Source organism: Pipistrellus hanaki (assembly GCF_964339955.1).
Source record: "Pipistrellus hanaki genome assembly, chromosome: 10".
In the NCBI taxonomy this organism is placed as follows: Eukaryota; Metazoa; Chordata; class Mammalia; order Chiroptera; family Vespertilionidae; genus Pipistrellus; species Pipistrellus hanaki.
In genome coordinates this window covers 67,411,665-67,431,056 of record NC_140512.1, presented here as the reverse complement: position 1 = coordinate 67,431,056, position 19,392 = coordinate 67,411,665, and the positions used below count along the sequence as shown (strand labels likewise).

The window sequence follows — 19,392 nt, the reverse complement described above, 5'->3', positions numbered from 1 at the left end:
GGGCATGTACCTTGGTTGCGGGCACATCCCCGGTAGGGGGCGTGCAAGAGGCAGCCAATCGATGATTCTCTCTCATCGATGTTTCTCTCTATCCCTATCTCTTCCACTCTGTAAAAAAATCAATAAAATATATTTAAAAAAAAAAAAAGAAAAAAAAAAAGATGTTTAATTGTAGAGAGAGAGGAAGGGAAAGAGAGAAACACTGATTACATGCCTCACATATGTGCTCCAACTGGGAATCAAACCTGAAACCTATGCCCTTACCAGGAATCAAACCTGCAACTTTTTGCTGTATGGGACAACACTCCAGTCAACTGAGCCATCTGGCCAGGACTAGAAATCTTTTCTACTGGCAGTCATACAGACTCAGAAATTGACTTATGATTAGCAGTGTTCATTAACCATTGTATTTTTTTCTTCCATTTTCACAGCTTATGTGTGTATGACATTATTTACCAAACTAGAGGCCCGGTGCATGAAAATTCATGCACTGGAGGGAAGGGGTAGTCCCTCAGCCCAGCCTACCCCCTCTCACAGTCCAGGAGCCCTCAGGGGCAGGAGGTGACCCAGCGATCAGGGGAAGGCAACATTTCTGCCACTGCCATCAGCACAAGCCTCAACCAGCCGTGGTTACCTGAGCCTCGGGCAGCCCTGGGCAACTGGGCAGCTGCCATTTGAGGCTTGCATGCACCTCAGGCCAGCTCTGGGAAGCTGGGGGCTGAGGTGACTGGAGGACTCTGGAGGTGGGAGAGAAGAGTGGCTGGGCCCAAGTGGGGGCAGGCTCAGCCTTGCCACATGCCTGCCACCCCAGTGGGGCTGAGGGGACTGGGCACTGCCATCTTGTGGCTGTGGGCACCGCCATCTCTGAGGGTGGGGCAGTCAATTAGCATATTTCTTCCTATTGACTGTGGGTGCCGCCATCTTTGCAAAAGTGTGAGGGTCAATTGGCATATTCCCTTTTTATTAGATAGGATGGTTTCTTTACAAAGTATGAGCCTCACTTTGAAAGCCCATCTCATCACCATATCTGAAAATGAGACTCAGGTTTGGCTGGATGGACATATTATAAGGACTAAATTGTGTCAGTGAAGTATAAAATGGTCTGTCCGATTCACTTGAAACTGCTTTCCCTTTTCTGCCCAAGTTGTACAGAAAGATTTCCCTGCTTCAGAAGGGAAATCTTAGAATGTTCCCTTTAGCCTCATTTCAATGTATGATAAAGAAAGATTCAAACATGTGATACATCTTCCTACAGGGAAGCTCCTCCTCCACTTTAATCTGGAACACTCCTATCATCTGGTTCTTACCACTCACCACCCTTTAGCTGCTATATTTCTCCTCATTTTTGAACTAAGCCTTTTTATCCTTTCTGTCAAATTTGTCACCTCCAGAATAGAATGCCAGCCTGTCCAACAGCGCCATCCTCTAGATATAACATGTGCCACCTCCCAAGGACTGCACCACACTAACCTGGACTTTATAATAACCCCTTTCTCTGTGTGAAGTCTCCCCATTTCTGCTCTTTTCTTTCTTTGGCAGATAGGAAGAATTTCTGGGTCTGTGGACCGGCAGGACTATGCTCTCTAACAAGATGATGTTACAAAGTTGAGATCTCCATCCATTTACTACCCTTATAAAATTATAAGGCCCAAGGTTCTCCAGGGGGAAAATATGTTAGTGTAGGTAGCAAGATATTAATAAAGGAAGAGAACAAATGGAATTAGAAATTATGAAGCCTAATAAACTGGTAAGTTGAATCCAATGTTGGACCTGCTTCACCAGAAAGCTATAGCTTCACACATTCCCCAGGAACAATCGATCCATTCCCCCTGGATTACTAGGGATGGGACAGAACAATAAAGAAGAAATTCCTCTGCTGGATGCATATTTAGTAGAAGCCAAGATGTATAGAGGGAGGTGATTCTACTATGAGGCATGCACAGAAGAAACTAAGATTGAAACCATAAAGACCTGTATTTCTAGCCTGGAAAGAGGATCAGACTGAATAAGGGACACAGGACCCCCCCACAAAAAAAAAAAAAAAAAAAAAAAAAAAAAAAAAATCTAGTAAATGAGTTGTTTAGGGGGTTGAAACTAGCAGAAGCAAAGGATTGGGAAAGTTCATTGGTTATTTTAAAAGGGCACCTTGCCCTTCCCAAGCCCGAGATAATATAACCCAAACTTATTTAACAAATCTCTCGCATTCTCTTGCTTGGTAACACACACTCACCCCATTTGTTTGACATTCTCTCCGTAGCAGCCATGCAGCCAGCATTTGTGCAGACTCCAACTACTGGCAGCATCAGACAGAGTGCAGCCGGGAACAAACTATGCTAGCTGGACGAGGACAGATATGGCCGAAATGGGATGAAGCTTCAACATGGGATAGAACTTTTGGACAAAGGCTTTGTACTGGGCTTATGAAGACAAGGCTAAACATTTTCATGGTGATGGACAGAGACACTGGGTTCCTGGGGGTTGCCTTCTATTTCTACCCAAATAAATCTTACCACCAGACCTCATCCTCCTATGTGGGTTCATGGAAATGCTACTTTCGTGATACTGCAAGGACCCATTTCCACCAGCAACACTTTTATTTGCACTTGTGGCTCCTAAAAAACTGGGATTATAGGACAAGAAATAGGCCACAGAAATGGAATGGTGTACTGGTTTCTAAAAACAACCCCCTCCTCCTTGCTAATCTGCAGAGAGCATGTGAAGTATTTCCTATGACTGAGGAACAGGGGAGAGAGTTAGGAAGAGGCCATGCCTCAGGCAGTTTGCTGGATACTCACTTTGTATAAGGTAATAACCGAGGGTACAGACCCCACTAGACATCACACTGCTATAAAGGACCACTTTTCCCAGAGGCATTTGCGGCATCCTGCTTCCTAGAGCCTTAAAAACAAAAGATTAAAATTGACTGTTAGATTCAGGTTGTGTGAAGGGCTTTGTTGGTCTAGATTAGGCCCAGAAGGAAAGAAAAGCAAGGAGGAAGCCTAAAAGGAGACAAAGCCATCTTTCCTCCTTTGCTTCCTATCAGATGCCAGGGCTGGTTCTGGAGCCAAAGCGAAAGTGTCCTTCTGAGGGGGCCCCAATCCAGAACCCATGCTATGGGGGCAGTGGCTGAGCACACAGCAAGCATTTAGCCCTGATGTCTTGACAGACAGAATCCCAACTTGTGTGCCAAATGCTGCCCGGCCAAAAATCACAGCTACTTTGTGACATGCTGGCTTCTTTTGTGGCAATAGCTGATCTTGTAAGCTGTTGAATGGGTGGACACTGACTGCTTTTCTTTCATATCTGGAAAAATGTCCTACCCTGGGGATAAGGAAACTGTGGTCATGATTTTCAGGCTGAATGAACAGACAGAGAGGAGTCAACTCAGCCAATTCAGAGTACCATCACCAACCCTTGCATAACTCCTGTCCCCTCTAGGTCTGGGTGGGACTAAGAGCAACATGTAGGCCTTGATGTGGCCAAACCTCCTCCTGCTCGGAGACCATTCAACCAGACTCAAAGCTGTAAAATACTCAACCATAAGACAGAGTAGTATCTAGGTTTACATCAGGGGTTATGATTCAAAAGCCCAAAGGGCTAGAAAAAGTCACACAAATGAGAGCAGACATGTGGGCCAAGTCCGAATGAGTTTTCCAATTTTTTCAAACGTTTTTTCATGTGAAATTGCCTAAATTCTAAAATTTGATAACCAATTTAAAAAAAAAGGAAGAAACTAACAAAATACACCTGTGATTCAGATTATTTCTGTGGGCTTCTAGTTTGCTGTGACGGCTCAAACAGCACGAGGACATCCTTACGCTAAGTGAGAAAAATCCTAAAGGAAAAAAATGACCGTAAGTATTTATGCCCTGAACACTTAACCTTAGATTTTATGAGCTTCTTTAGAAAACAAAGCCTTTGATGTGGCCTAATGGAGCGGGAGGCATTCAGGGTAAAACTGGGTGTAATGCTGAATCTGTGAGTTAAGGTGAACACATTCTTACTGTCTGCTTCTCTGACTTCTAGAATATGGAGAGTAATAACAACTGTCTACCTATTATTTCCAGAAACATGAAGGTAAATGAATCCTCATGTGAATATTCTTTCTGGAAACCAACAATTAAACAGACCCTTAAGCAGTGCTAACATTGAATAGTTTCATAAAAAATAACCTTGAATCCAGATTTATGTATATAAAGAATTTTGATCAACTTATAAAATGAGGCAAGGTGAAGGTTTCGCTTATCCATGTATTACATAGTTTTGTTTAACTAAGAAAAGGCAGATGGAACAACAAATAAATGTACTAAAACTGCTGCAAAGAGTTTCAGCTGGTGTAATATAGCATGCAAGAATATTTATCAAAGTTTAATGTAAAGTCAATTAAAGTAATGCAATCTGAAAAAAAAACAACATTTAATCTAATAATGAAAATGAAAATGGTCTGAACATCTCCAAAGAATGCACTGGTCAGATCTTGCTTAATTTGAAAGTGTCTTCAACAGAGTAGGACAATGAGCAAGAGCTCTGCAGAGTTCCTCACAAGACTGTAGTTTCTAAAGTTAGCAGGAGGCATGAAATAAAAGACATCCTGGAACAATGCAGAGAGCAGCCACCCCATCCTTCATGTGAAGTTACAACCACAAGTGAAAATTAATGACCAGAAAAACTCACAGCTATTCAGGCAGCAATTTTCATCCACTGTCTAACTTCAGGGTACTCTGGGGGATTCTAATGGGGAACCTGGCCAGGAGCATTCATTACCTTTTGCCACTTTGTATCACCGCTTTCTTGAAAATCACCAAAGGAAATGTGCCCTGCAATTAGATAATGATTTTATATTAAAATCATTTTTTCAAACCCAATTCTCTCTGGTGTCTAGTTTTATAGACCCAAGATTTATTACCAACCCAAGCTTTAGAACATGAACATGAAGTTAAGTTTAACCTCTAAAACAAGCCTTGTCTTAAAGGGCCCAGTTTTCCTCTTTCTCTTCTGCCTTAGGAGAAAAATACAAAGCCAGCCACCAGAAAATTGATGTGGGGAAGGGAGGGTGCCAGCAGAGGGCATGTGACCTCAGTGCACACAATCATGGGCCCTGTGAGCAGCCCACCAAAACAAGATGCTATCCATATAAGCTATACACCCTGGATTAAAAACAGCTTTTCAGGGTTAAAAGGAAATAAATATATACATAGCCTTTAATAATATTGATAATAACAGTGAATATTTGTATCTCTTACTATTAAGTGCCTGGTAGAGAGAAAAAGATGTGTATAGTAAAGATGTGTACAACAATCCCACGAAGTAGGAACTATTGTTATCATCTCCAGAGAGGTTAAGTAATGTATCTCATGTCACACAAATAGGCCTATAAGTGGTAGAACTGGGATTCAGACCCAGGTGGTCTATCTCTAGGGACTGTGCTTTCAACCATGATATACTGACTTTAAGATACCCACTGATTTCAGAAATACCGAAATGTCCAAAAAAATCATGTGTCTCTGAACTACAATATATTCATAACATTCAGTGCAAAAGCCTTGTCAGGTATGCCCTCCCTGCTATTAGCATGTATATGTAGCTTTATTCTTCCTTTTGCTTTTGGATGTTGCGGGCTTTTCAAACAGTGATGAGGGGAATCCAGATAATTCACTATAATTACAGCACAGATAGAACCAGATGTGCATGGTTCTGGGCATGCCACAACCCTACCAGAGTGCCACTGACAGGGTAAACAAGTTAGACGCATATACAAGATGAGGCAAAAAGTAGGTTCACAGTCGGGAGTAGGTGCAACACAGAGTTTACGCTTGTATTATTATTTATTAATGTATTATTTTCCCTAGGAACAACTGTAAGCCTTCTTTTGCCCCACCCTGTATTTATTAAGACCGTTTCCTAACAATTGAAAGTTCTCTGAAGTATCTTGAAGAAGGGGTGGGTGCCTTTTTCTAATTTGCATGAAGGTGCCAATAGGCAAGCAGAAGCCTGGTTAGTGTGTCCAGGGGGTGTACCAGGAGAGGAAGCAACACCAAGGAAGTGGTCAGCCCTGTCTAGAGGAGATCAGCAAAGGAAAGTGACTCCGAGTAAGAGAAAGGTGAAGGAGTGGGAGAAGGGCTTCAGATCAGAAAAAACAGCAAGCAAAGGCCGAGCGGCAGAAACAAGAGCTGCAGCGCTGTGGAGAGCTGGTAGGGGGTCACGGGAAATGGACCTGCAAATGGAGGCTGTCACTGCCATGAATGGCCGTCTACCCTGCTGGACTCTTCCGTGTATTATTTTGTACTGCATTACTCCTGTCATTGGGCTATGTCTTACAAGCTGAGTCTGTCAAAGTGAATTATTTTCTCTACACTGCCCCACCAAATTGCTAAAACCATGGTTCATTTTAATATGCTAGAAGCAGGCATATAGGCAGTTGAAGAAAGTGTTACCATTGCTAGCTAATTACTAAAAGAAAGAGAGCAAAGGGAGGGTCAAACATTGTTACCCACTCAGCTGGGAAGCAGAGGCTGTTTGCTTCACCAGGAAGCTACAGCTTCACACCCAAGAAACTGTGACAGGCATTGTTCCTCACCTAAGGTACATGTTGGCTTAAAAACCGGTCTCCTGGCATCTATACTCCTCACCTCCTCCAATCAAGGAACAGACAGGACACCAGATAGGATGGAGCACAGTGAACAAGGAAAAAGAGACGTGATATGAGGCTTTAGCAGAAAGCAGTGAGACCAGTGGTAAATATCACAAGTTGGGAGAAGGGAGGAATGTGTTAGGTCAAATTAAATATTTCAGGTTTAAGTATTATGGTAATTAACAGAGTTTCAAGCAGCAACCGATTTTCTCTTTCTCTCTCTCTCTCTCTCTCTCTCTCTCTCTCTCTCTCTCTCTCTCTCTACAGTGGTGCCTCACACAACGAACTTAATTCGTTCCAGGAGCAAGTTTGTTATGCGAAAAGTTCGTTATGTGAAACGTGTTTTCCCATAACAATACATGTTAAAAAAAATAATTCGTTCTGTAGCATAAAATATGCTAAGATGACATAAAAAAAGATAAAGTTTTTGTTATTATTTTTATTTAGATACATCATGATATAAAAAAAATATTGAGTTTAACTTAAAAGGACGACTGCCGTGATACCTGCGTGATTTAATTCGTAATGAAGAACGATTGCCGCGATACGTGCTTAAGTTAAGCGCAGTGACTAACGACTGCCTGCAGTGCCTGCGCGGAAGGATGCAATACATCGGCAGCGATCGTGGAAGCTCGGGCGAAGCAGTCGTGGAAGCTCGGGCGATTTCGTTGTGTGAAACGAAGTTCGTTGTATGAATCATGAAATGAAGTTCGTTGTGTGCAGCGTTCGCTGTGCGAGGCGTTCTTTATGCGAGGCACCACTGTGTATGTGTGTGTGTGTGTGTGTGTGTGTGTGTGTGTATATATATATATATATATATATATATATATATATTTTTTTTTTTTTTTTTTTTAACTCATTTCAGAGAGGAAGGGAAAGGGGAGTGAGAGAGATAGAAACATCAATGATGAGAGAAAATAATTGATCAGCTGCCTCCTTCACATCCCATACTGGGGACTGAGCCCGGAACCTGGGCATATGCCCTGAGCAGGAATTGAACCGTGACTTCTTGGTTCATAGGTCAATGCTCAGCTACTGAACTACACTGGTCAGGCAGACTTTATATCTTTTAAAATAGCTTTCAAAAGGAAACCCTTGTGTACTGTAAGTGGAAATGCGGATTGGTGCAGCCACTGTGGAAAGCAGTATGGAGATACCATGGAAAACTAAAAATGGAGGTAATAATACTTTTCAGTAGACCAATTAGAAAGCAGTGCCGGAGAGATGATGGTAGTTTGAACTAGGTGATGGAGGAAGAGATGAAGTGCCATTTCAGAAACTGTAAGTGGAAGAATAAAGAAAATGTTGAAAGGTCTTAAAGATGGTCACAGACAGTTATCACGAGCATCTGGATAAATGGTGGTTCCCGTTCCCCGGGGAGTATATACTGTCAGGTGTAACTTGCTGAAGTGTAAGGAAAAGGGGAGTCCCTTTATGGGTGAGTTATGTTTGAAAACTTATGAGTCATCTAAGTGTGAATGTCTCACATCATCATTTCCCACTGAATATCTCTGTTAAAGCTTCAAACTCCAGATGCTGAATTTCGACATCTGTATCTTTCTTCTGCAGCTGCTTCATTTGCTGATTAATTAATGTCACCAATTTTCAGAAATGATAGATGAGTTTCCTACATGTGATAGAAAAAGCTGGAATATAAAATATCCTGTCTCACTGGTAAGATTCTATGACTCACAGATTTATTCTTAATGCTGGAGTTATTCACACCACAAAGGTTAACCTTAAGTAAAGAATTAACCCATAACTCTACAAGTATTTTAAAAGATTTGAAAATAAATACATAAGTATTATATTAAGGATACCTTTATCCACAATTTATTTGCTAGGAATATTATAAGAGTAAGAGAGATTTTGGAAAGGATCCAAGTAAATAGATTCAAGAGTTAATGTTGACAATTAACTGTCCTGGTTTTCTGAAGTGAAAACTTAAAAGTAATTACTTTCAGCCAACAAGAAGCATCACAATCTTTATTAATGTCCTATTATAGCACAACATTGCCACCTGTTGATATCACAATATTACTATAGAAATAATTTTATTTCTAAGGAAGTTTGAGTTTCTGCAAGAAAACAAAAGAGAAGAGAATAAGAGTTGCCAAAGGGGAGAGGAATTGGGGATCTAGATGAAAAAGATGAAGGGGCCGTAACCAGTTTGGCTCAGTGGATAGAACATCGGCCTGTGGACTGAAAGGTCCCAGGTTCAATTCCGGTCGAGGGCATGTACCTTGGTTATGGGCAGACCCCCAGTAGGGGGTATACAAGAGGCAGCTGAATGATGTTTCCAACTCTCTCTCTTTCCCTTCCTCTCTGTAAAAAATCAATAAAATATATTAAAAAGAAAGAAAAAGATGAAGGTATTGAAAAATATAGTTATGTGGATGTAAAGTGCAGCACAGTGGTGCCTCACACAACGAACTTAATTCGTTCCAGGAGCAAGTTTGTTATGCGAAAAGTTCGTTATGTGAAACGCGTTTTCCCATAACAATACATGTTAAAAAAAATAATTCGTTCTGTAGCATAAAATATGCTAAGATGACATAAAAAAAAATATGCTAAGATGACATATTTTTATTTAGATACATCTAAAAACATAATTTTTTTTAAAAAAAACACACATTTTTTTAATTTTAAGACAGACTAAGTAGAGTCTACCGAATCTTGCACATCTTCATCCATTTTCTGCTTTTTGGCCGATGGTTTCATGAAAAACCTGTCCAAAGGTCGCTGTGCGAGGCGTTCGTTATGCGAGGCACCACTGCATAGGGAATATAGTCAATAGTGTAATCATTATGAACTTGTATTATGCCGCTTAGGTACTGGAAATATCAGGGGGAACACTTTGTAAAATATGATTATCTAACTACTACGGGTATGTTGTATACCTGAAACCAATCCTATTTAATAAAAGAGTAATATGCAAATTAACCATCACTCATATACGCCCACAAGCCACACCCACCAGCCAATCAGAGCGAGTATGCAAATTAACCCAACCAAGATGGCTGCAGCCACAAAGAGCAGGAGTTAGGCTTGAGTTTCCCTGGCAATGGAGGAAGCCAAGCTTTCCACACACCCTGGCTGGCCCAGGCCTCCACTCAAGGGTACAAAGTTTCAACTATATAAGGTAAATAAATTCCAACAGAAATGGTGGCAGCCATGGAGCTGGAAGAGCAGGAGACTAAGGCTGTCCCGGACAATGGAGGAAGCCAAGCTTCTGCAGTGTTGGCGGCTCAGGCCTTCACTCCAGGCTATAAAGTTTCAATTATAGAAGACACATAAATTCCAACAGTAATGGCTTCCGCATGGAGTGACAAGAGGCTTGGCTCCGCTCCAGGCTACAAAGTTTCAATTGTAGAAGATAAATTCCAGATACCAGGACCTCCGCTTGGGTTGCCAGGGGGTGTGGCTGGCCTGCAAACCACCACAGGCCCCTCACCCAGGCCGACCCATGCCCAAAGGGAACACCCATCCTGATCCAGGACACCCTTTAGGGCAAACCAGCTGGCCCTCACCCATGCACCAGGCCTCTATCTTATCTAATAAAAGAGTAATATGCAAATTGACTATCAATACAACCCACAAGATGGCTGCCCCCATGTGGTCAAAGATCCTACCCCCATGTGGACACAAGATGGCCAGCAGGGGAGGGCAGTTGGGAGGCACCAGGCCTGCAAGGGAGGGCAGTTGAGAGGGACCAGGCCTGCAAGGGAGGACAGCTGAAGGTGATCAACCCTGCAGGAGAGGGGAGTTAGGGGTGACCAGGCCAGCAAAGGAGAGAAGTTGGGGGCAAACAGGTTGGCAGGGTAGCAGTTAGGCATCAATCAGGATGGCATGGGAGTAGTTAGGGTGTGATGAGGCTGGCAGGCAGAAGCAGTTAGGGGCAATCAGGAAGGCTGGCAGGCAAGCCGTTGGGAGCCAACAGTCCTGGATTGTGAGAGGGATGTCCGAATGCCCGTTTAGGTACAGTGGGATTGGGCCTAAACAGGCATTTGGACATCCCTCGAGGGATACCAGATTGGAGAGGGTGCAGGCTGGGCTGAGGAACACCCACTCTTCCCCATCCCGCCCCCCCCATGCCATGCACAAATTTCGTGCACCGGGCCTCTAGTACAAAATAATACTAAATGTGAATTGTAATTTTAAAAAATTTTTAAAGACTAAGTTGATTTTGTCCTTTCTAGCCCTTTACACTTGGATAAAAGCAGCTATGTATGTGTTAAAATGCATAGAACTGTAAATCAAAAGGCCAAATAGTCAATTTTACTGTATTATGATATTTTCAAAACAATACTGAATAAGAGGATAAAAAGTTGATTTCAGAGAGAGGAAGAGAGAGGAAAAGATAGAAACATCAATGATGAGAATCATTGATTGGCTGCCTCCTGCAAACCCCCTAGTGCGGATCGAGCCCACAAGTCTGGGCATGTACCCTGACCAGGAATCGAATTGTGACTTCCTGATTCATGGGTCAACATTCATTCACTGAGTCACATTAGCTGAGTTACCATATATTTTTTAAACTATGAAGTATTCCCAGAAAATTCAAGTTTTGCCAAATTAATGTTTTTGAAATATGAAATACTGAAATATATTTAAATACTTCTAGTGTACATCCATAACTTTTAGAAACACTTCTAGGTCTATATTTAAATATTTCAACATGCTTGTCAGGTTAGGATCTTTCTAATTTTATTTGAGCTTTAGGCCTTTGGGTTAAAAATGGCAAAACTGTTCAATTTTCTGCCAATACTTATGCATTCTAATGTTTTATGATTTTCTTTTTAGCCACTTATTCTATACTTTTTAAAAATTATCATACAGTAAAAGTGACTGCTTTGCCTTTCTGTTTACAGTTATATGAACTTTAACACAAGTACAGATTTGTATACTACTATAATGAAGATATATCTCATCTTAATAATACTGGTGCTATCTCACTCTATTCCTAACACAGACAGGTGTGATGCTAGGTAACAATCTAATAATGGAAACTAGGAATCAGTATTTAATCTTGATTCTAGTACCCTGAAAAGAAGTCTTATAAAGGCATTTTTATTTGATTGTGTATTGCTTCTCTCAAAAAGCTGGGGTATAAATAGGCTGAGCTGAGTGCTTAGCATCTGTGTAATCTTAGTATTTGCAGGATACTAAACAAATTACATATAAATCTAAGTTATGTTGAAGTTCCAAGGGTCTGCAGCATTCAAATCCATCTGCGGGCCTTTCCAGTGCATTTGTAGATGCCAAATGCTGTGAGGTGCCAAGAGCACCTTACAGAATTCCATTTATGAGATACCCAGAATAGTCAAACTCATGGAGATAAAAAATAGAATCATGTTTGGCAGGGCCTGGGTGGCAGGGAGACAATGGGAAGTTATTTAATGGATACAGAGTTTTAGTTTGGGAAGATAAAGATGTGGAGAGAATGGTTCAGAAAGTTGCACAGCCAAAACAGGTTTGGCTCAGTGGATAGAGCATTGGCCTACGGACTGAAAGGTCCAGGGTTTGATTCTGGTCAAGGGCATGTACCTTGGTTGCAGGCACATCCCCAGTGGGAGGTGTACAGGAGGCAGCTGATCGATATTTCTCTCTCATCGATGTTTCTAGCTCTCTATCCCTCTCCCTTCCTCTCTGTAAAAAAATCAATAAAATATATACTTTTTAAAAATGAAATGCTAAAACATTGTCTTTAAAAAAAAAAGTTGCGCAACAATATGAATATATTTAATATTACTAAATTGTATGGTTAAAATGCTAAACTTTGTGTTATGTATACTTTAACACAACTTAAGCAGCGAAGCAAGAAACACAAAATCCTCCTAACAAATCAGGCCTAGGGAGAACTAGAAATTGTATGTAAAATAAATATATGCAACTTTTTCTAAAGAGTTACTGTAATATTAACTTTCTTCAGTTTCTCAAAATGTCCAGTGACCTTAGAAGTATTTGAATTGCCACTATGAAATAAGAAAAATATAAAAATATTTGAGTTAAACCTATGAAATGAGAGAAATATAAAAATGTTAATAAGATTTTATAAAACTGTTATTCCCAGCATGTCCCTATCAATATAGAACCAATATAGTTGCATCCCAGCTCTATATATATTAAATCCTCAAGGAGCCATCGCTAGTTTGGCTCAGTGGATAGAGCATTGGCTTGCGGACTAAAGGGTCCCAGGTTCAATTCTGGTCAAGGGCATTTACCTCAGTTGCAGGCTCATTCCCCTGAGGACAGTGCAGGAGGCAGACAATCAATGATGTTCCTCTCTCATCGGCGTTTCTATTCCTCTTCCTTCTTCTCTCTCTAAAAATAAATAAAAATATATTTTTAAAATCCTCAAATAAACTCCTATTAGCATAAAATAAGTACCACTACTTGATGACAACTGTCCAATACAGTATATTAAATATGAATAAAAAATACAGTATATTAAACATAAAAGAATAAAGGAATAACTTCTATAAGTCTGTTTGAAATAGAAAATTAAATGAACCAACAAAACTGAAACAGATTATAGCATATTTTTCAAGGCAGGGAGGAAAGGAGGCAGTGTCTATAATAATAAACACTCTAAGTTAAATATGTACTAGGAATGCAAATGTCATCCTAAGCAGGGAATTATGTTAGTTTCTATAATGCATATAACTTAAAGCAGTATCCCAAACTACACCCACAAAAGCCTACAAAAGGAAAACACTGACAGTCCTGACTATGCAAAAAATGTAAAACATCAGTATAGTAAAAGATAAAAAACAAAATTTAATAGGCAAGTAGACTGAAAACATTTGCCACATATCTAACAGTCAAAATAGGTGAATATCTCTATACAAAGAACTCTTACATATCATTAAGAAAAACACAAAATTCAATAGGAAATAAACAAATTATATAAACTATTCCTTCCAGCTTGATTTTCAAATCTCATAATGCTGTACACATATTCTTTACAGCTCTTTTTCCTGGGCCTGGTCTTCCACACACAGTATTATTGTTCAACTTACTGAATTGCCCCTACAGACCTTAAACATGGTCTTCAGAGAGAGTAAATATTAACCTCACATGCTTTTCATTTAAAGGAACTATAGCATAATTTACAAGGCTTTCCTATATCTGATAAGGGACTAACATCTAGAATATAGTATATGCCCAGCCGGTGTGGCTCAGTGGTTGAATGTTAACTTATGAACCAGGTCACAAGTTCGATCCCAGTCAGGGCACATGCCTGTGTTGTGGGCTGGATCCCCTGTGGGCGGTGTGCAGGAAGCAGCCAATCAATGATTCTTTCTCAGCATTGATGTTTCTATCTCTCCTTCTCCCTTCCTCTCTGAAATCAATAAAAAATATATTTTAAAGAAACGCTCTAAAATATATAAAGAATTCTTTCAACTCAGTGATAAAAAGAATAAAAACCTGATTAAAATTGAACAAAGGATATAAATGGACAATAAGCACATGAAAAGATGTTCAACATCACTAGCTATCAGAGAAATGCACACCAAAACCACCAGACACAGCTGACACCCACTAGGATGGCTAAAATAAAAAAGACAAATACTGACAAGTGTTGACAAGGATGTGGAGAAATCAGATCCATCATGCACTGCTGATGGGAATATAAACAGTGCAGCGGCTCTAGAAAACAGCCTGGCAATTCCTTCAGATGTTAAATGTAGTTTCCCTAAGAGCCAGCAATTCTACTCTTAGGTATATACCCAAGAGAAATGAAAATGTATACATAAACCAAAGAGAGAAACCAAGATGGCTGCAAAGATAAACAACTAATCTGCCGCCTTAAACAACAATTTCAAAACTACAACTAAAAGACAAAACATCTATCTCCCAGAACCACGGGAAAGCTGGCTGAACGGAAGTCTTACAACTAGAAGGAAAAAGAAAGGAGCACAAGCGCTGAAAAGCTGAGATACGGAGGCACACGCATCGGGCTGGCGGCAGGTGACTAGGAGCAGGGCTTTTTTTCAACCCAAAGGGAAACAAGCTCCCATTCACTTTGAAATCCAATTTCTGGGGTCACACAGGAGACCCAGACGCCTATGGAGAGAAGTTGGTCTGCTGGCAATCGGGTCAGAAAGTGAGGGTGACTCTTTTGCAGAGGTGCGCCCAGTAATCAGTTTACTGCGCTGGAGCACAGGGAGGCAGGGACTTGAAAACACAGAGACTGCTGTCAGCAGCCATTGCTGTTTGCCACGCCCCAGCTTAGTGATGCCCTGAGGCTCCGCCCCACACATTCTACAAACCTGCCAGGCTCCACACAGCTGCTTTTGCATATAAATGGCCTACTCTGTGGCAGCTTAACGAAATAAACTGCAGCTCCAGTCAGACTGCTCCAAAACCACCAAATCCCAAGCAAAGAGGAGAAAACTGTAGTTCTTGCTGTAGCTCCTACTGGGTGGCCTCAAACAGTAGCTGACCTACACTCCATTGGAGATCCAGAAACTAGTGTATCTAGTGGTCGGTGTGAGACAACACCAGATTTCAACTACTCTCATAAGGTACACATTCAAGAGGCAGACTCAGTGAGCACCAAAGCTCTACTGGAACAAGTCCTGCCCCATAAACGTGTCTCCAGCACAGTAATTCTTCCATTATAGACACAGCAGGTCCTCACAGCCCATTGGCCTGGAGGTCAATTCCTCCCAGTGACACCAACAACAATCAAGACTTAACTACAACAAAGCTGTACACATAGTCCACAAAGGGTTGCACCAAGAGTGTCCACCTCAGATAACTGGGAGGCTGATCCACTGAACCATACAGGACACCTAGCACACAAAGCTATCCTACCAACTCAGGGAAGCAGCGAAAATGCCGAGACAAGAAAACAGATCACAAATGAAAGAAATGGGGGAGAACAAATAACTGAACATAGTTCAAAACCACAGTTATAAGGTTTTTCAAGAATTTTCTAGTAAAGGCTGATAAATTTAACAAGATGCTCTGGGATATGAAAAAGGACCAACTACAATAGAAATTAAACATACACTGACTGAAAAAAAACAAAACTATTATACAGACACCCAACAGCAGACTACAGGAGCATAAGAATCAAGTCAAAGATTTGGAACACAAAGAGGCAAAGGACACTCCTCTGAAGAAGCAAGAAGAGAATCCAGAAAGTTGAACATAGTGTAAGAAGCCTCTGGGACAACTTCAAGCATACCAACATCAGAATTATGGGGGGTCCCAGAAGAAGAGAGAGAGCAAGACACTGAAAACCTATTTGAAGAAATAATGACCAAAAACTTCCCCCACCTGGTGAAAGAAATAGACTTACAAGTCCAGGAAGTGCACAGAACCCCAAACAAAAGGAATCCAAAAAGGACCACACCAAGACACATCATAATTAAAATGCTAAGGGCAAAAGAAAAAGAATATTAAAAGCAGCAAGAGAAAAACAGTTAGTTACCTACAAGGGAGCACCCATACGACTATCAGCTGATTTCTCAACAGAAACTATGCAGGCCAGATGAAAGTGGGAAGAAATATTCAAAGTGATGAATAGCAAGAACCTACAACCAAGATTACTCTACCCTGCAAAGTTATCATTCAGAATTGAAGGGGAGATAAAGAGCTTCACAGATCAGAAAAAGCTAAAGGAATTCATCACCACCAAACAGTATTATATGAAATGCTGAAAGGTGTTCTTTAAAAAGAGGAAAAAGAAAAAAAAGATAAAAATTATGAACAACAAATATATATCTATCAACAAGTTAATCTAAAAGTCAAGTGAATTAAAAATCTGAGGAATAGAATAAACTGGTGAATATAATAGAATCAGGGGCATAAAATGGGAGGGGATTGATAATTCTCAGTGGGAAAAGGGTGTCTGAGTAGGGGGTAGAGGAAGAGACTGGACAAAAATCATACACCTATGAATGAGGACTGGAGGGGGAGCGGGGGAGAGGGAGTGGGTAGATAAGGGCAGAGAGTGGGGTAGGACTGGGTGGAGGGGTACTATGGGGGAGAAAAAAGGTGAACAATAAAGATTTATTAAATTAAAAAAAATTAAAAACATATACATAAACCTTCATAGCAGCATTACTCATACTCCCCAAAACAATACTGATGTCCATCCACTGACACATGGATAAACAGTAGTATATCCATAAAATGAAATATAATCTAGCAACATAAAGAAATTAACTACTGCCGAAGCCGGTTTGGCTCAGTGGTAGAGCGTCGGTCTGTGGACTGAAAGGTCGCAGGTTCGATTCCGGTCAAGGGCATGTACATTGGTTAAGGGCACATCCCCAGTAGGGGATGTGCAAGAGACAGCTGGTCGATGTTTCTCTCTTATCGATGTTTCTAACTGTCTATCTCTCTCCATTCCTCTCTGTAAAAAAATCAATAAAATATATTTAAAAAAAAAAAAGAAATTAACTACTGATACCTGCAACAGCATGGATGACAAGAATATGAAGTGAAAGAAGACAATCAGAAAAGACTACACACTTTATGATTTCATTTATATAAATTATCTAGAGTAGGCAAATATAGACCATAGATTAGTAGTACTTAGGGATAGGAGTGCAGTGGGACTGGAGAGAAAATCAGAAGAGACTGCTAATGGGTTCAGCGTTTCTTCCGGGTGTTAAGAAAATGTTTTAAACTTGATCATGGTGTAAATGCAATTGCTATCCCAGAGGAACTGCCTTGTATGTCTTATGCCTCAAATCTTGGAATATTAAAACAGAGCAAAGAATCTTTAGATTGGGCGGAAAGCAACATTGTGTCCCAAAGGAACTGTTTGCAAAGATTAATAAGAAAGCAGATATTATGACTACTGGACTGATGACATCTGAATTTAAAATTTAAAATATTGTTTAGAATTAGTACCACTATGTTAACTTATCTGCACCAACAGAAATGCCTTCCTTCTATTGATGTAATTGTTCCCCTTCCCTTTCTCATAAATAACCCTGGGCTTCTACTGGTATGCTTCGGTCACAAATAAATGCTGCTTGCCTCTGGCTTGGAAAGGTCCTTTAATTTTTAGGTTAACATTGTCAATGGCTTTAAACTTTGTGAATGTGTTTTTAAAAATCGTGTACATTTTCAATGGGTTAATTCTATGGTATGTGAACTGTATCACAATTAAGCTGTTTGTTGTTGTATTTTTAAGGAACTATAGACTGTATCCCTCTCCCCTCCCCTCATTATATCCTCAGCTCTTAAAATGTTTGTGTTTGACAATGTTAGGCGTTCAACAAATTCTGACTAAATGAAAGAGTAAATTTCAAAATACGGGTAAACCATTATAAAACTCTGTCATATCCAAAGTGATGAAATTGCCAAAACCGGTTTGGCTCAGTGGATAGAGCCTCAGCCTGCTGACTGAAGGGTCCCAGGTTCTATTCCTGTCAAGGGCATGTACCTTTGTTGCAGGCACATCCCCAGTAGGGGGCGTGCAAGAGGCAGCTAATCGATGACTCACCGATGTTTCTAACTATCTCCCTTCTTCTCGTAAAAAATCAATGAAATATATATATATATTTTTTAAAATGATGAAATTACTGCAGGTTGGCATGGAGGGAGAAGTGTGTACTTTTAGGGGTGTTTTCCTTGAAGGAGGGCACGGACAAGTTCAGCAGAACCAAGACCTTGAGGGGCATTCAGGCAGGCTAAGGGCTTTTTACTAACCTGAACCAATGAAGTGCCAGCCAGATTTTGAGCAGAGGAGCACGGGCTGCTTTTCAGGTGTGCGGTTGAAATGGGGATCTGCTACTTCTATCCAAAGTGGAAGCAGACCAATAGCATACCCTGAGGTAGAGCAACAATACCCCTCAGGTGAGACTGGGGAGATGGGGGAGACAGACAAGCAAATATCAAAACAGAAGACTTTTTAATAGATTTTAAAAGTTACACTCAGCAGACCGGGCGCAGGCGCGCGCGCTTACATGCACAAAGACTGGCATCTTTCGCACACATACATGTACGTGCATCGCTCCCTACACTGGAATCAGGCCTACAGTCAGCCCCCATATGGAGCTCATGTGTGGTCGGGGCAAAAAGGTGTTGTGACCACCCACCAGGGCCTGCAAAGGTCCTCCTCACAGTGTCCCTGAGGACCCCCAACCACGTGCCCAGCCACACCTCTCAGGGGACCCCAACTCTTCGCCACGTGCTCCTGCAGCAAGGACCGCAGGCCAAGGCCAAGTTGCACGTTTCACAACTCGGTGGTGAGAGGTGAGAGGCCCCCTAGCCGCATCCCCAGGCGCGGAGCCTGCCGCTGCCTCCCGGCGCCACGCCAGCGGAGGGAGCGAGGGACCGCGGCGCGAGGGCCCTCCAGGGGCCGGGCGCCCTTCACAGCAGCCCGCCCCGCACGCAGGCGCGGCCGCCCGGCCGCCGGAACAAACCTCTCGGGGCGCAGGAGAGACCAGGCTTTCCCCCTGGGGTGAACCCAACTTGTCAAGGACAGAGGGTCAGGCGGCGGAGGGCCGCAGGGCTGGCTGCAGCCGCAGGCGAGGAGCGGGCGGAAGGAGCCGGCGGGCGGCACGCCCCCCTGGAGCAGTCGAGACTTCCGGCGGCGCCTCCGCTGGAGGCTAGAGCGTCCGGCCTCGGCTTGCTTGTCCCACGTGGACTAGAGCGACCTCGCCTGGACGGGCGGACGGGCTGCCGGGCTGCAGCTTCCTAGATGTTCGGGCTCAGGCAGGGAAGGGGTTCCGCCTCCTCCAATCCAAGCTTTTTTGTTTTCTGGGTCGCGGGAGCCCACAACATGCATT

General features: G+C 41.8%; 1 protein-coding gene across 11 annotated transcripts in view; it reads right to left on the bottom strand.

Moving 5' to 3' along the window:
- Window positions 1-19,179, bottom strand: part of COA1 (cytochrome c oxidase assembly factor 1) — a 30,206-nt gene extending 11,027 nt beyond the window's left edge. For 2 of the 11 annotated variants that reach the window (XM_084896264.1, XM_084896262.1), the window contains exons 1-4: window positions 19,027-19,166; window positions 18,311-18,430; window positions 4,765-4,817; window positions 2,796-2,898 (exon numbers count right to left, since the gene is read on the bottom strand). In XM_084896264.1, the coding sequence (XP_084752390.1) occupies window positions 2,796-2,883 (88 nt within the window). In that variant the 5' untranslated portion in view covers window positions 2,884-2,898; window positions 4,765-4,817; window positions 18,311-18,430; window positions 19,027-19,166. Of the gene's footprint in view, window positions 1-2,795; window positions 2,899-4,764; window positions 4,821-9,814; window positions 9,898-12,855; window positions 12,956-18,310; window positions 18,464-18,763; window positions 19,005-19,026 lie in introns of those variants that run through there. The other 9 variants (XM_084896266.1, XM_084896263.1, XM_084896267.1 and 6 more) reach the window with 9 other exon arrangements.
- Window positions 19,180-19,392: the final 213 nt, after the last annotated feature.